At 38.6% G+C, this 16,851-nt stretch overlaps 1 protein-coding gene across 5 annotated transcripts in view; it reads left to right on the forward strand.

The window, feature by feature from the left end:
* The window catches only part of LOC117394346 (oxidation resistance protein 1-like), a 155,481-nt gene that overhangs the window by 10,877 nt on the left and 127,753 nt on the right, over positions 1–16,851 (forward strand). For all 5 annotated transcript variants that reach the window (XM_059012690.1, XM_059012693.1, XM_059012691.1 and 2 more), the window contains exon 2: positions 4,005–4,088. In XM_059012690.1, the coding sequence (XP_058868673.1) occupies positions 4,072–4,088 (17 nt within the window). In that variant the 5' untranslated portion in view covers positions 4,005–4,071. The remainder of the gene's footprint in view (positions 1–4,004; positions 4,089–16,851) is intronic.

Raw genomic sequence — 16,851 nt, forward strand, 5'->3', positions numbered from 1 at the left:
TAGATAAAAAAAATATTGAGATCTAGATCCATGCCAGCTTTAAAAAGGAATATTTAGTCACAAAGCTGATTCAGCATCAAATGGCCCAACAATAGCCCCCCCCCCAAAAAGCCATCAGCCTGGGCCCTTATGAAACAATTAGAGATTGGAAAAGGCATACTGTTTGTCAATATCTTTTAAATCCATACATAAATTAAATAATTGTGCATACATGCTGTTGGAAAGTAAACAAAGAAAAACAAACATTTGCCTCGGAGCAATGCAATTTAGCAGTTGTAGGGGCCCACAGTGGCTCATCCAGTGGGATTCTGGCATGGAATTACACCATTCATATTTAGTCTCGTTTAGACAAATTTAGATTAGCAGTATTTACACACACGTTTTACACATGTTTAGAAGAAAATATATAGACTGCCAACAACAAAATACATTGATGAAATAAAACTGATAGGCTAAATGTATTATATGTAGCTGTTTTTATTTATTTAAGCAGTTAGACAATTTGGTATATGTACGTATTAGTATTAAACTGTTCATTGATTTGATCGTGTTACACGGGTGTGTTTTTGGCGTACATGGCTATAGTGTTTTGGTCTTGAAAGGGATGTTTTGAACGTGAATTCAAAGAGCAGCGTGTTTTGAACGTACGCTCATTACACTCTAGAGTGTTATCAACTTCAGTCGCTCTGTTTATCCAGACTGGTTTTCCATCCTCTCTCTCTCACTTCCCTCAGCGGAGGCTAAAGGGAGGATCACAACAGTAGATAAAAAGCTTGGGTAGCGGTTGTTATTATTATTATTTGTTTATTTTACAGAGACTAGGGTGTGTGAACTATGCATCAGCTGCAGAGTCACTTACAACTACGTCTCACCAAAAGACAGAGCACAAGGAGGTTAAGTGACTTGCTCAGGGTCACACACAATGAGTCAGTGGCTGAGGTGGGATTTAAACCGGGGACCTCCTGGTTACAAGCCCATTTCTTTAACCACTGGACCACACAGCCTCCTAACATTGCTATTGATAGCTGAACCAACTTTCATCAATACTGTTAACCTTTAATAATGCTTTATTCAATTACAGTATGCAACCCACAAAGCCTGCGGAGGGCTTCAATACATTATATGCCTGATTGCTAATTGTATTGGTCATGAGACTAAACAGTGGAAATGTAAAGATGTTGAATGGAGCTAGTGGCTAAGTAAATCTATATTGAAAAACCCACATCATATTTCTACACTGCCCAAATGTTAGAACTGTATGGAAAGGTTTGAAATAGGTTTGAAGACAATGACTTTGGATATATTGGGGATCTTCTTCATGTTCTTAGTGTTTCATTTTATAATCCAAAAATTGTAAGAACCAAGGCCTTTAGGAGGAGCTTGAATCTTCAAATGACCACAACTGACTGTTGTCACCAGCCAGGCATTTCTTAGAACATCATCATCTCTATAAATGTATTCTTCTAATCTGCATAATGTACACATGTGTCACCTGTTAATTAAGACTGCTACTGTACATCATTGTTAAAGCAAGAAAAACATAAATAACGACTCCAATTAGTCTTAAGTCAACATCTGGTGGCATCATTATGTACTATACTGTACGTTGATGTTATTTAAATGTACATGTATTGTTCTTGTGATGCTGGGAGCCCCTTAATGACACAGTGTTTCCTTTTAGTTGGAGGTCCTTTCAGAGCATGCATGAATTAGTTACAGGTCAGTTTGCAGGGTGAGTGTGAGTGTTTGCAGGTCAGTTTGCAGGGTGAGCGTGAGTGTGTGTGTGGGTGTGTGTTTGTTTTCACTAATATGCTTGGTTACACCTTATTTGGACCCATGGGTAATCCAGATTATCGTATCGTGTGAGTAGCTTTTGTTACTGCATGACTTGTAGAAACATTTTAATATAAGCGACACCTTATATTTATGTACTTCATACTGTATATTCGTGGAGAAACAGTAGTGACTTTAGAGAAGAGGTTAAAAGATTACACATAAATACTATATACCTTAAAAACTGAGATTACAAAAAAATAGATGGAGGTGTACATTTACTTGTGTGTCTGTATATATTTGTTTTGTAATGGGACATTTTTCTTTACTTTAAAATCTGTTTCATTTGAATTCTTCATGATTTACATTCATGTTTGTGCTTCTGTTTTATTGGCTCACCTTTTTTATACAAGCTTTTAAGACTTATGTTCCTTCAAAAGATGGTTTAATAAAATAAAAATAGATACAAATAAAAAAAAATGTAAATACACATATTGTACAGTGGTATGATCACACCAGGTTCTGTATTTATTTGTGTGTACGGATACAGTTTAGAATTGTCGCATGATCATGTGATTTAGAAGGTAATACTTGCTTGCACAAATGATAAATACATGCCTAGAATCTTGTATAAACACTATAGCTATAAGAAATGGTTTCTTCTTACTATTATTTTATTATGTTTTATATTCTGGAATTTTTTTGTTTATAGTAGTGCAGTGTCAGTCAAGTGTTCATCTTTTTCTCATTGCGCAGGTAGCCTTGCAAGAGAGTTATCAATATTTACTTTAGACTGAAGGCAAATGTCTAGTGAATTTTAATGGAAAGACCCAGTCCTTCTCTTCACTTCCTGTACCCGGATTGCAATCCTAACATTTGTAATTAGCACCGTCTGTTAAGCCATAATGATTACATTTTTTTTTAAAATAACTATTTGACAGCAAAATACTGTACTTAGTGAGTTTCCAGTCTCACACACATCATTTTGTATTCCACAGTGAATAGTCAACTGATACAGCTTTGACTTCCCAAATGAGTTACCGTGATTGACTTTTGTAAAGTACGACTGGGCATGTTATTGAATACGACTGAGAAGACAATGTGATGCGATTAAAGATAAGCTGTGGATTTGTTAGTGGATTTGGGGCAGCAATGTGGAGTAGTGGTTAGGGCTCTGGACTCTTGACTGGAGGGTCGTGGGTTCAATCCCCAGTGGGAGACACTGCTGCTGTACCCTTGAGCAAGGTACTTTACCTAGATTGCTCCAGTAAAAACCCAACTGTATAAATGGCTAATTGTATGTAAAAAATAATGTGAGATCTGTAGAATGTGATATCTTGTAGCAATTGTAAGTCGCCCTGGATAAGGGCATCTGCTAAGAAATAAATAATAATAATAATATTTGGTGAATGGATTTTTAGCAGAACCTTGGAGTCAATTTTGAGATGGTGTATTTGGAATTCAAATCCTCTCCTGTGCTGCATCTGTTTAGTAGCTGCCACTCCTAGAATTGTAAAGTTAGTAATTGCATAACTTCTTCCGGTCTCCAATTACTATCTTGTTCTTGATCAGACTTTGTATTTGAAAAAAATGAAAGCGTGTAACACTGACGACAAAAAGACCCAACACGTCCGGTATACAGTCATGTGGGATGTTAAATTTCAATCCACGCCCACTATAGCGTTTCAGTGGCAGCATAGCCTTTCACACATGACTTTAGGTGCTTCGTAAAATATGACGGCTCTTTGACAGTATAGACAATTCACGCAGACCAAAATGCTGCATCAGTGCCGGTTCTGAGTCGTCATAACTCATCTGTGTGAAAGGGGTAAGAGAGATACTGAACTGTGCAAATATGTGTTTAGAAGTATGACACATATGTATACAGTACTTTGATCTGCTCTTAGCTCTCCATCTCAAGGACTACCTGCAAGCTGATATATGTTTTGTACTCTACCCTCAACTTGGACAGAGATATGCAAATTAGCTCAATATCAAATATTAACTTAAAAGGGTAGACTATGAATTAGTGAGAGGATCATTACAACTTGAAAAGCACTGTTTTATTTCCTGCAGGTTTTTTTGGTGTTTTAGCCACAGTGAGTAAAGAGAGGTTGCTGGCAGTTTTGGAATGGGCAACCTTGAACCCAGACACATTTGTTAGTTGCCCTTATCTGTCTGACTGCAAAATGTCATAAAACTAATTTAATACCCTTTCTCTCTGTGAACAGGTCAACCCCAGAAGGCACACGTCTTTCCTTGTCCTCGTGAATTGCTTTCAAGGAAAAAGAAGGCGAGATGTTTAGCACCAAAAGGTCAGTGTTTTTCTTTTGGTTTTGGAATTTCATGGCATCATTATGTTGGTCGAATGTTTATATTTGGAATAGTGACATGGATATAATGCTATTCATACTGTTCAGACTAATTTTAAAAGAATGTAATTATGTAAAATGATGTGAAACCTCTCTTTAGAGTCTCCTGAACTAAGCAGTCACCTGCTCTTGGCAACAACATACCTTTCTACCTATACATTTGCAGTTTGATTAATCTCAGGATTTTTTTTAGCACAGAAACAATTTACAGTAGTGATGGCATTTAACATTACAGTACTACCCCATTATAATGCGACCTGTTACAGTGCAGAATCGGTTATAACAAGGTAAGGTTGTGGCTCCCATTTCCACCCTTAATGCAATTTGACTCACAAACGTTGGGTGAACGTTCCAGATATACAGTACGAAGCATGGCAGTCATTTTAAATCTGTGTTAAAGTGAGACTTGATGCAGTGGACAGAGTAAGAAAAGGTGAAACTCAAGCAGCAGTTTCAAAACATATAAATGTTGCAGAATCTACATTGCGTGGATGGCTAAAAGATGAAGAAAAAGTAAGAGGTGTTCTTGATAAGACTGACGCCAAAGAGGGCTGCTCTAGGAAAAAAAATGTACTGCGCTAAAGAGTATGAATTAGCATCTGCCTTATTCACTAGGCTATGCAGGAACATTAACAGAGAGGCGGGGGCATGAATGCATATAGGGGGTTGCCCACATCAGTGCGGGCAGAGCCGAGTGAGACAAGCTGCTGTGAATGTGTCTGTTTGTTGTTTTTGGTGTGGCCCAGGCCGTGGCTGGGAATAATCATCCCAATAAACCTTGGATTCGAGTACCTGCAAATTGTGTGTGCCTCCTTCCTTCATTTTCCACTATACATTACAATATTCATTTGGCTTGTAGGCATTGTAAATCATTTTGGGTACAAAAATGCCAATAGTCGTTATAAGGCGAAATGCAACTAACGCGGCCTCCTTATTATGGACCCCAACAACTGCATTATTATTATTTGTTTATTTAGCAGACACCTTTATCCAAGGCGACTTACAGAGACTAGGGTGTGTGAACTATGCATCAGCTGCAGAGTCACTTACAACGACGTCTCACCCGAAGACAGAGTGACTTGCTCAAGGTCACACAGTGAGTCAGTGAGTGAGCCGGGATTTTTATATTTATTTTTTAACAATTATTTTTATTTATTTTCCAATTTTTCTCCCAATTTTTGGAATTTGCAATTAATATTCAACCTGGCTTACCGCCACAACCCCCGAACTAACTCGGGAGAGACGAAGACGAGCACTCCGAAACGAGTGCCGTCAGCCGTCCACTTTTTTTTGCTCCGCAAGCCCTCCGTGCAGCCACTTACAGCGGCGGACCACACAGCCCCCTTATGGGGGTAGCCTTATAATGGGGTAGAACTGTATTTTTACCTTAGAGGCCATTGCAAAGTTGCTGTTTATACCTGGGAATTTGAACCATTTTAATGTATATGTTTCATCATTATGATTCTTCTGTTTAGTGGTCTCCATATCAAATGTTAACCAGGGAGTGCAGTAGTTTGTGATTCATTGCATTAACAGTTTCAATACTCATTTTTGCTTTGTATCTGCAGCTTAGGTGATGTTTGCTTCTTACAGTGCTTGGGTGTTTGTCAGATTGATGTCTAACATAGCGACACAATATTTTTTTAACCATGCAGAACTTTAAAAATGCAGTGCTCTGTACAGTATGAAACAGTATTAACTTATTTTGTAAATATGGTGTTCCTAAATAACATTATATAAACTGCATTTGGAATCAAAAAAAGATACAATTGTTCAGTTTACATTTTAATGTTGCAACAGTAGTAACAAGAGCACTGTTTAATTTACAGCTTGATAGACAAACTGGAAAGCCAGGAAGGTTTATTTTCTGATTGAATGGAGTGTATGTGTATGAATATGTAGGCCTACAGTATCTTCATCAACCTTTTACAATCATCACACATTGACACCAAGCTGTACATTATCTGTTTCCCTGTATAGCAATATACCCCCTGCTAATGTTAAATAAACACTATTTAGGCCCCACAGAGAAACCAGCAAAGGTCAATGTTTGTGCCAAAGGAAATGTGTTTCTCCTTTTCACAGAAAGGATCGATAATGAATGTGCAAAAGGTTTGCTTCATTTTTTAATGAAGCAAACAGAGCTCATCTAAGTTTACAACTTTCTTTTGGCAGACATTTTAAGCTAAAGTTATGATATTACATTTCACAGTTTTATTCTTTTCTTATCCAGGAATGTTCTCAGGTATCTGCGCTATTTTTTCCTGAGATTGTCTACTATGCAATGTATGCCTCTTTTCACTGAAACAAAACAACACAACAAACAACCATGGACTGTATTCAAATCAGTAATGTGCCAGTGAATTCAGTAGTAACCCACACATTCTTTATCAATATAGCCCCATAGCCAATATTAATCAAATATATTTATTCTAGTAACAATATATATATATATATATATATATATATATATATATATATATATATACACACACAGTGCCTTGCATAAGTATTCACCCCCCTTGGAATTTTTCCACATTTTGTAGTGTTACAACCTGGAATTAAAATTGATTTAATTGGGATTTTTACCATTTGATTTACACAACATACTTAACACTTTGAAGGTGCAAAATATTTTTATTGTGACACAAAAGTTAATTAAGCAAAAAAAAAAGACATTTGTTGGTTGCATAAGTATTCACCCCCCTGAGTCAATACTTGGTAGAAGCACCTTTGGCAGCAATTACAGCTGTGAGTCTTTTTGGGTAAGTCTCTACCAGCTTTGCACATCTGGATGCTGCAATTTTTGCCCATTCTTCTTGGCCAAATTGCTCAAGCTCTGTCAAGTTGGATGGGGACCGTTGGTGAACAGCAATTTTCAAGTCTTGCCACAGATTCTCAATCGGATTGAGGTCTGGGCTTTGACTGGGCCATTCTAAGACATTCAGGTTCTTGTTTTTAAACCACTCCAGTGTAGCTTTGGCTGTGTGTTTAGGGTCATTGTCCTGCTGGAAGGTGAACCTCCACCCCAGTCCCAGGTCTCTTGCAGACTGAAACAGGTTTTCCTCTAGAACTTCCCTGTATTTGGCTCCATCCAACTTGCCCTCAATCCTGACCAGTTTCCCAGTCTCTGTCGATGAAAAGCATCCCCATAACATGATGCTGCCACCACCATGCTTCACCGTGGGGATGGTGTTCTCAGGGTGATGAGCAGTGTTGGCTTTGCGCCACACATAGCGTTTTGCGCTAAGGCCAAAAAGTTCAATTTTGGTCTCATCAGACCAGAGAACCTTTTTCCACATGTTTGCTGTGTCTCCCACATGCCTTTTGGCAAAATCCAAACGGGATTTGATATGGGTTTTTTTCAGTAATGGCTTTCTTCTCGCCACTCTTCCATAAAGCCCAGCCTTGTGGAGTGTCCGGGTTATAGTTGTCCCATGGACGGTTTCTCCCATCTCAGCTGTGGATCTCTCCAGCTCCTTCAGAGTTACCATTGGCCTCTTGGTTGCTTCTCTGACTAATGCCCTCCTTACCTGGTCACTGAGTTTTGGTGGACGGCCTTCTCTAGGCAGTGTCGCGGTTGAGCCATATTCTTTCCATTTTTTAATAATGGATTTAACGATGCCCCGGGGGATGTTCAAAGTGTGGGATATTTTTTTATAACCCAACCCTGATTGGTGCTTCTCCAGAACTTTATCCCGGACTTGTTTTGATAGCTTCTTGGTCTTCATGATGCTGTTTGTTTAGATATGCTCTCTAACAAAACTCTGGTGCCTTCCAGAAACAGGTGTATTTAATCTGAGATCATGTGACACTTTAATTGCACACAGATGGACTCCATTCAACTAATTATGTGACTTCTGAAGGCAATTGGTTGCACCAGAGCTTATTTAGGGGTGTCACAGCAAAGGGGGTGAATACTTATGCAATCAAGACTTTTCAGTTTTTTATTTGTAAATAATTTTGAAAAATATGTAGATTTTTTTCCCCACTTCGACGTTGTGGACTATTTTGTGTAGATCAGTGACAAAAAATCCTAATTAAATCCAGTTTAATTTCAGGTTGTAACACTACAAAATGTGGAAAAGTCCAAGAATTTTTGACTCATCAAAGTAGCCACCTTTTGCAGATATAACAGCCGAACACACTCGTGGCATTCTTTCTACAATGGAAATCAAATATTGTTCGGAAAGTTCTTCCCAACACTGTTGCAGAAGTTTCCACAAATGTGTTGCACTTGTAGGTTGCTTTGCTTTCACCCTTCTGTCCAGTTCATCCCAAACCAGCTCGATGGGGTTTAAGTCTGGAGACTGTGCTGGCCATTCCATGATTTGAAGCCTACCGTCTTGTTCTTTTCTTCTAAGGTAGTTCTGACATAGCCTGGAGGTATGTTTTGGGTCATTATCTTGCTGTAGGATGAACCCCTGACCAACTAGGCGTATACCAGAGGGTATTGCATGGCGCTGCAAAATGCTGTGGTAGCAGTTTTGGTTCAGGGTGCCACTCACTCTGTGCAAGTCGCCGACTCTGGATCCAGCAAAAGAGCCCCAGACCATCACGCTTCCTTCTCCATGTTTGACAGTTGGTGTCACACACCGAGGAACCATCCTTTCACCTACTCGACGGTGTACAAAAACCCTGCGTGATGAACCGAAGATTTCAAATTTTGATTCATCGGTCCATAAGACCTTCTTCCAGTCTTCAGTAGTCCACTGGCGGTGCTTCCTGGCCCAGGCAAGCCTCTTTTTCTTATTTTGCCATCTTAGCAATGGCTTTCTTACTGCTACTCGACCTGTCAAACCTGCAGCTAGAAGTCTTCTCTTCACAGTTGAAACTGAGACTTGCTTACTTCGACCAGTGTTAAGCTGTGCTTGAAGCTGTTGTCCTGTGAGCCGCCTATCACGTAAGCTGTTGACTCTCAGAAACTTGTCTTCTGATTTTGTTGTGGCTTTGGGTCTGCCAGACCTCTTCCTGTCAGAGTTTCCTCCAGTTTCCAAGTGCCTTTTGATGGTGTAGGAAACTGTACTCACTGACACCTTGGCTTTCTTTGCAATTTCTCTAAAGGAAAGACCTACACTTTTAAGGGTTATAATTGGTCCATTGCTGCAGAACAGCTTTAAGTTGTTAACCCATTTCTTGTTCCCTGAAAAAGGCCTTTTTGTATAACTCTGAAATGTACATTATTTTTCAGTTTTTGGTAACCTAAACCTTTTTTTTTAACCTCTGTCAGTTTACCGCTTACCTTTGTACCATTTCAGGTTATTCACTGGACTTGAACTGCTTAAATTTCAATAAAAACTGGAAAAATGGGGGTGTTCTAAAACTTTTGACCGGTAGTGTATATACGACTGTAAGAAAATCACAGGCTGTGAATTTGTTGCGGGAACCACAACTTTTTACACAAACTACAACTTTTTATAGTTGCTGCAACTTTTAATGTGACTACAATGTTTCTATTATTTATATGTAATTTCATTGCAAAATAATGCTGAAAAATAAACTGAAACAGAAAAGGAAACGTCACTCTCACATTGTAATTCGCTAGTGGGGGATTGGTATGCCTTGTCATCCTCTCTAGCCAATCAGTGATCTTCTTTCCCGTTGCTACCTATTTGTATGTTTATTCTTATTGTTGTTTTTGAACAAATGAACATACATCCATCTTGAAAGCAAGTATATAAATGTGCAAACTGTTTATATTTATGACCGCGCCAAAACCGCAACTTTAATACACAGTGACTGCAACGTCTTGATAAATAAATCACGATTTTCTTACACCCTTATATATATATATATATATATATATATATAATATATTTTCTGGATAAAAATCCCACTGTTGAAGGATCATTGGTCAGGCTGTGAATCTGAAGGAAAATGAAGACCAAAGAGCATTCTACAGAAGTTAGAGATAAAGTAATACAAATGAATAGATTAGGGAAAGGGTACAAAATAATATCCAAGTGTTTGGATATCCCAGTGAGCACAGTTGGATCAATAATCAGGAAGTGGAAGCTGCATCACACCACCCAGGCACTGCCAAGAAAAGGCTGTCCCTCAAAACTCAGCGCTCAAACAAGAAGGAGACTTGTGAGAGAAGCCACAGAGAGGCCAACAATCACTTTGAAGGAGCTACAGAGTTCAGTGGCTGGGAGTGGAGTAATGGTGCACCAGTCAACCATATCAAGAGCTCTGCATAACACTGGCCTGTATGGGAGGGTGGCAAGTACCATCTGAAAGCACGTCTGGAGTTTGCCAGAAAGCATGAGAGTGACCCAGCTGCGATGTGGGAAAAGGTTTTGTGGTCAGATGAGACCAAGATAAAGCTTTTTGGCCAAAACTCAAAGCGCTATGTGTGGCGCAAACCTAACACTGCCCATGCCTCAAGACACACCATCCCTACAGTGAAGTATGGTGGTGGCAGCATCATGCTGTGGGGATGCTTCTCATCAGCAGGGACTGGGCATCTTGTTAAAATTGAAGGAAGAGTGGATGAAGCAAAATACAGGGAAATACTGCAAGAGAACCTGCTTCAGTCCGCTAAAAAACTGAAGCTTAGGAGGAAATTCACCTTTCAGCAGGACAATGATCCCAAGCACAAGGCCAAAGCAACACTGGAGTGGCTCAAGAACAAAAAGCTGAATGTTCTACAGTGGCCCAGTCAAAGTCCTGATCTCAATCCCATTGAGAATCTGTGGCACTATTTGAAAATTGCGGTCCACAAGCGTCGTTCAACCAACCTGAACAACCTGGAGCAAATCTGCCAAGAAGAATGGGCCAAAATCACTACCGACATTGTGTGTGCAAAGCTGGTACATACTTACCCCAAAAGACGTAAAGCTGTTATTGACGCGAAAGGTGGCTCTACCAAATATTAATGTGTGGGGGTTGAATACTTATGCAAGCAAGATATTTCAGTTTTTTATTTTTCTGAAAAATATTTCCCAACATGAAACCAATGTTACCTTACAATAATTGATTTTAAGTTTCAGTGTTTTAAAATAAAATATCAACAGAACGAAATTTCAATGTACCATTTGTAATTCAGTAATATGAGAGAATTGGTCAGAGGTCTGAATACTTTTGCAAGGCACTGTGTATATATATATATATATATATATATATATATATATATATATATATATATATATATATAATATATATACACACAGTACTGTGCAAAAGTTTTAGGCAGGTGTGAAAAAATGCTGTAAAGTAAGAATGCTTTCAAAAATAGACATGTTAATAGATTATATTTATCAATTAACTAAATGCAAAGTGAGTGAACAGAAGAAAAATCTAAATCAAATCCATATTTGGTGTCACCACCCTTTGCCTTCAAAACAGCATCAATTCTTCAAGGTACACTTGCACAAAGTCAGGGATTTTGTAGGCATATAGTCAGGTGTATGATTAAACAATTATACCAAGCAGGTGCTAATGATCATCAATTCAATATGTAGGTTGAAACACAGTCATTAACTGAAACAGAAACAGCTGTGTAGGATGAATAAAACTGGGTGAGGAACAACCAAACTCAGCTAACAAGGTGAGGTTGCTGAAGACAGTTTACTGTCAAAAGTCATACACCATGCCAAGACTGAGCACAGCAACAAAACACAAGGTAGTTATACTGCATCAGCAAGGTCTCTCCCTGGCAGAAATTTCAAGGCAGACAGGGGTTTCCAGATGTGCTGTCCAAGCTCTTTTGAAGAAGCACAAAGAAACGGGCAACGTTGAGGACCGTAGACGCAGTGGTCGGCCAAGGAAACTTACTGCAGCAGATGAAAGACACATCATGCTTACTTCCCTTCGCAATCGGAAGATGTCCAGCAGTGCCATCAGCTCAGAATTGGCAGAAAACAGTGGGACCCTGGTACACCCATCTACTGTCCGGAGAAGTCTGGTCAGAAGTGGCCTTCATGGAAGACTTGCGGCCAAAAAGCCATACCTCCGTTGTGGAAACAAGGCCAAGCGACTCAACTATGCACGAAAACACAGGAACTGGGGTGCAGAAAAATGACAGCAGGTGTTCTTGACTGATGAGTCAAAATTTGAAATATTTGGCTGTAGCAGAAGGCAGTTTGTTCGCCGAAGGGCTGGAGAGCGGTACACGAATGAGTGTCTGCAGGCAACAGTGAAGCATGGTGGAGGTTCCTTGCAAGTTTGGGGCTGCATTTCTGCAAATGGAGTTGGGGATTTGGTCAGAATTAATGGTCTCCTCAATGCTGAGAAGTACAGGCAGATACTTATCCATCATGCAATACCATCAGGGAGGCATCTGATTGGCCCCAAATTTATTCTGCAGCATGACAACGACCCCAAACATACAGCCAAAGTCATTAAGAACTATCTTCAGCGTAAAGAAGACCAAGGAGTCCTGGAAGTGATGGTATGGCCCCCACAGAACCCTGATCTCAACATCATCGAGTCTGTCTGGGATTACATGAAGAGAGAGAAGCAACTGAGGCTGCCTAAATCCACAGAAGAACTGTGGTTAGTTCTCCAAGATGTTTGGGCCAGCCTACCTGCCGAGTTCCTTCAAAAACTATGTGCAAGTGTACCTAGAAGAATTGATGCTGTTTTGAAGGCAAAGGGTGATCACACCAAATATTGATTTGATGTAGATTTTTCTTCTGTTCACTCACTTTGCATTTTGTTAATTGATAAATATAAACTATTAACATGTCTATTTTTGAAAGCATTCTTACTTTACAGCATTTTTTCACATTTTTTCACGCCTAAAACTTCTGCACAGTACTGTACACACACACACACACACACACACACACACACACACACACACACACACACACAGTATATATATATATAATTTCAGGTTTGGTGGCGGCCCCTTTGAGTTTCCTTATGACTGTATTACATTTAAAAAAATAAAAACATTAATTAAATCACCACTTGTGCAGCCAGCTTCTGTGTTATTGCTGGAGTGATTTTCTCATGCCGCTCGCAGGCTATCAATGGTTGCTAGGCAACAGTTCCAGGGCACGCAGCCAACATCACGTGGAAGTATGTAATCAATGCTTATGCAGTAACTGTATGCGAAGTGCTGAGCCAGCGGAATGACAGAGGTGAAGTTGGCCAAATTCAATAAATTGTTTGTTTTAATTTGTTAAGAGAAATGTTGTTTTTTTTCCCTTGCTGGGAGCAAAATGTGCAATTTAATAACCGTATGTAATGTTAAATGGCAATAGATTCAACCTGTATTCATGTGTTATGGCTGCTTTTGGTGGGAATCCACATGCCTTCAAACTACTATTTGCGCACTTATTTTTCGTTGGAGTTTTTTTTTCTTTGAGAAAGAGAGAAGTAATAGGCAGCTAGTAAATGTAAATGAAACCCATTTAAATAGTTATTTATCTGTACTGTTGCACTGATTAGTGTTAAGCACTGTTTGAATTCTGTGTGGTTTTACATTGTGAATTCTGTGTGGTTTAATATTGTTGACTGAAAAGATGACAGCGACTGCAATGTGTTTGTTCAACAAATTGTAACATTTTTGCAACGAGTCATAAAAGATTTTAATTCCAGGAAAAGCAATTTAACTGAACTCGCTTTTTGTGTTCGGTTTGAATTAAAAATAAGGAACTGCCTATTTATTTATTTATTTTTACATTATCAGTGAAACAGAATCATAGTCTCATTCATGTTATTGGAGTGTGACCCAGGTGGCTTAAGGGTGACGTCAGACCAGGAAGTAAATGACAATAGTAATGGGGTATGGAAGAACAAAACAAAACGGCACGGTGGCCAAAAGAGACAAACACATCAGATACATAACCAACAAGTATCATGCTGGTGAGAAACCAGCACGGTTAGCAATTGGTTTCTAGATGTATTATTTTTATCTCATGACTCACGTCTCACATTCCGCCTCTGAAAACACTAACCCTGATGAGCGGCTGATCTGCTCTTTATAGATACGTGACCATGTCCAAATTGATAATTGTTTAATTAATGTGGAGATGGTCACATTATGCACGTGTTTTAGCTGGATGGGAGATTTTAACCCCATCCATGCTGTAAAATAATTAACAACAAAACAACGTTCAAGCAAAGACAGTACCTTTAAATAATAATACTATAACATAAAACATAAAGTACGCACAGGGAAGGGGAGTACCCCGTCCCAGGAAGAAAAAACTAAAGTGATCTTGTTTCACAATCAATGCTTTTCCAAGAGTTTAATTAAGAAACTGAGTTCAATATAACTTTAAAGGGACATCACATGACCAAAAATAAAAACCGAAAACGAAGAGCCCATTTAATTACACTATACAGTATTTCCATTACCCAGAGTAATATGCATTTATTGTGAAGCAATCAATCATTAAGGTTTGTGTGCAACTTATATAAGCAGCTTTATAGGTATACTCAGTATACTGTACATGCAACCAATTTGCACTGCTTAAGAGTGTCTTCCATGCCTGATTTTGCTGTGTTCAATATCTGGCTGGATTCTAAAACAAAGTAATCAACAGATTCCAGACATACTATTCCAAAGTGAAAACAAAATCTGTAAATTAAAGGAGCATTTATCTAGATCACTGGTCTTCATGATACAGTCTTCAGGCCACCTGCAAAGGACCCAAAATACTGTTTTATCTAGTTAGCAAATGCCCAGTTTGCCAGAGCAGCTACTACTTTAACCAGTTAGCAATTCTCAAGCATTTGCTGAGGGTACATTTTTTCAGTCACTTTTGTATAAAACTGTCATTTTAAATGAGAATTAAGATAATTATCCATTGATTAAGTAGAGACTAATGTGGGCCCAACCAATTGTGAGCAAGAACCACTAGTAGAGATAAACTGTTTTATTTGACACCACAGATTTATAGCATGCTTGACCTGATAAGAATAAAATAAGGAAATTATAGTTTAATTCATCGCCTTTAATAAATCACAATACTCCTGAACAAACCTGTCCAGACAGGGCACTAAATCAACAAGAATCTTGTCATTATACCAAACGATTGAAGAAGTATGAACTTGTATAATAACAATGCTTTTTAATATATAAAGGCTGAGTAATCATGTGGTATAGTTTTCAAGATGTTTCACACTGTTTTGGTGGCCAGTCCAGACAGTTTTGTCTTTGCCCGGTTTTCATCCACTCCCCAGATGACCAAGAGGTTTTCCTCCTGCTACTCCTGTTTTAAATTTCACTCGCAGGCACAACTTTTATCTCAAGACAGAATTGAGAGGAAAAAATCGCTGCAACTGCTCTTAGAAAACTCACATCTCTTTTGAATATCTGGCCCATGGTTTGTGCGCTTTTAATTGAAAAAAGTCTTCATAAAAGCTAGTTATGAACAATCTGTGTTTTTTTAGTAAACAATATTATTTGAAGGCTTGATACAACAATTTCAAATGGCATACTATGAACCTTTTGAGGGAAGAATAGAGTTTATTGGCTAAAAAAAGCCCTGTTGCTAGCAGGCAATTTTCTAAATCACATTAAGGCACTGTCACATCAGAGAAAGCCAGCTGTGCCCATAGTTGTCACATGCCACCTTAAATAGAGCTTTACTATTATAGAAGGTCTCAGGCCGCTCAAGGGTTTGGCATCTTTCACGGTTATGGGTTCACTGATTTTACAGCATTGCTCTTGGCTTTTGCTCGGTTCAGAGCTCTGGGTTAAGGAACATAGCATTTATCAGACCTTGTTAAAGCATCTGTCATGTACAATCAGCATTGCAATCACATAATAATATTACATCTGTTTGTGGGGGTCTGCTACTTCATTAGCATGATGTAATGTTCCTCATTTGTTTTTTGTGTGTTTGCCATTTTATGCAGTAGTTCACATCAGCTGAAATACTAATAGCACACAGATAATTGATATCACTGTTCAAAATAGTCTCTCTGTTTTTTATATGTACTGTAAACAGTAACAGATAACTGGAAGAGAGATTTTAGCAGTGTGCAGATTTGTGGAAAAATGTTTGTTTTGTTTGTGTATTAAACTTTTTTATTAAAAGGTACTGATTGTGTTTATCAGTTCCCAAAGCCGTATTGGCACTATTCATGTACTCTACATCAATCTACATAACTAAACCAACATTTCCAACAATATCTTGTGCATTAATAAACACAGAGCTGGTTGCAGTGTGCAGTAGTTGTCTATGTGTTGCAGAGATAGCATGATTTTGATACTTATTAGGCTCATAAGACATTTTCTCTTTCTTGTGTTGAACGCCCCTCAGAGTAAGTTGAAGAATGTTTTTAGTTTGATTCCAAGCAGACTCATAATATAGAATTGTGTTGAAAAATAAATTGCTGCAGTACATACTGTACCCTAAATTAATTAATTAGACCAATTAAGCTTCTAATAATAACTTAATTGGTCCATTGGAACAAAAACCAGGAGGGACACTGGCCTTCCAGGACCACGGTTGCCCACCCCTGCCCTGGAGTGTTCCTCACTCTGTCGCATTCAACAGAGCAAATTTGGTAATATTTGTAATAAAGAGAATAAGATAATAACAAAAGGGACAGTAAAAACCCCAGTAAATGTGAATGGTTAGAGAAAGCATCTGGCTGGAACATTTATTAATACGTTTTTTATTGTTTGCCTTTTTTTTCTGTTTCAAGTGAGTAAAAAAAGAAAGTGACTCCTCCACACTGTGCACCCTTGTTATTCACACAGCTTTGAAGTGTGATTTGTTCTCATCTGAGTCCTTGTCCT

This window comes from Acipenser ruthenus, chromosome 3 (assembly GCF_902713425.1).
Source record: "Acipenser ruthenus chromosome 3, fAciRut3.2 maternal haplotype, whole genome shotgun sequence".
Classification (NCBI taxonomy): Eukaryota; Metazoa; Chordata; class Actinopteri; order Acipenseriformes; family Acipenseridae; genus Acipenser; species Acipenser ruthenus.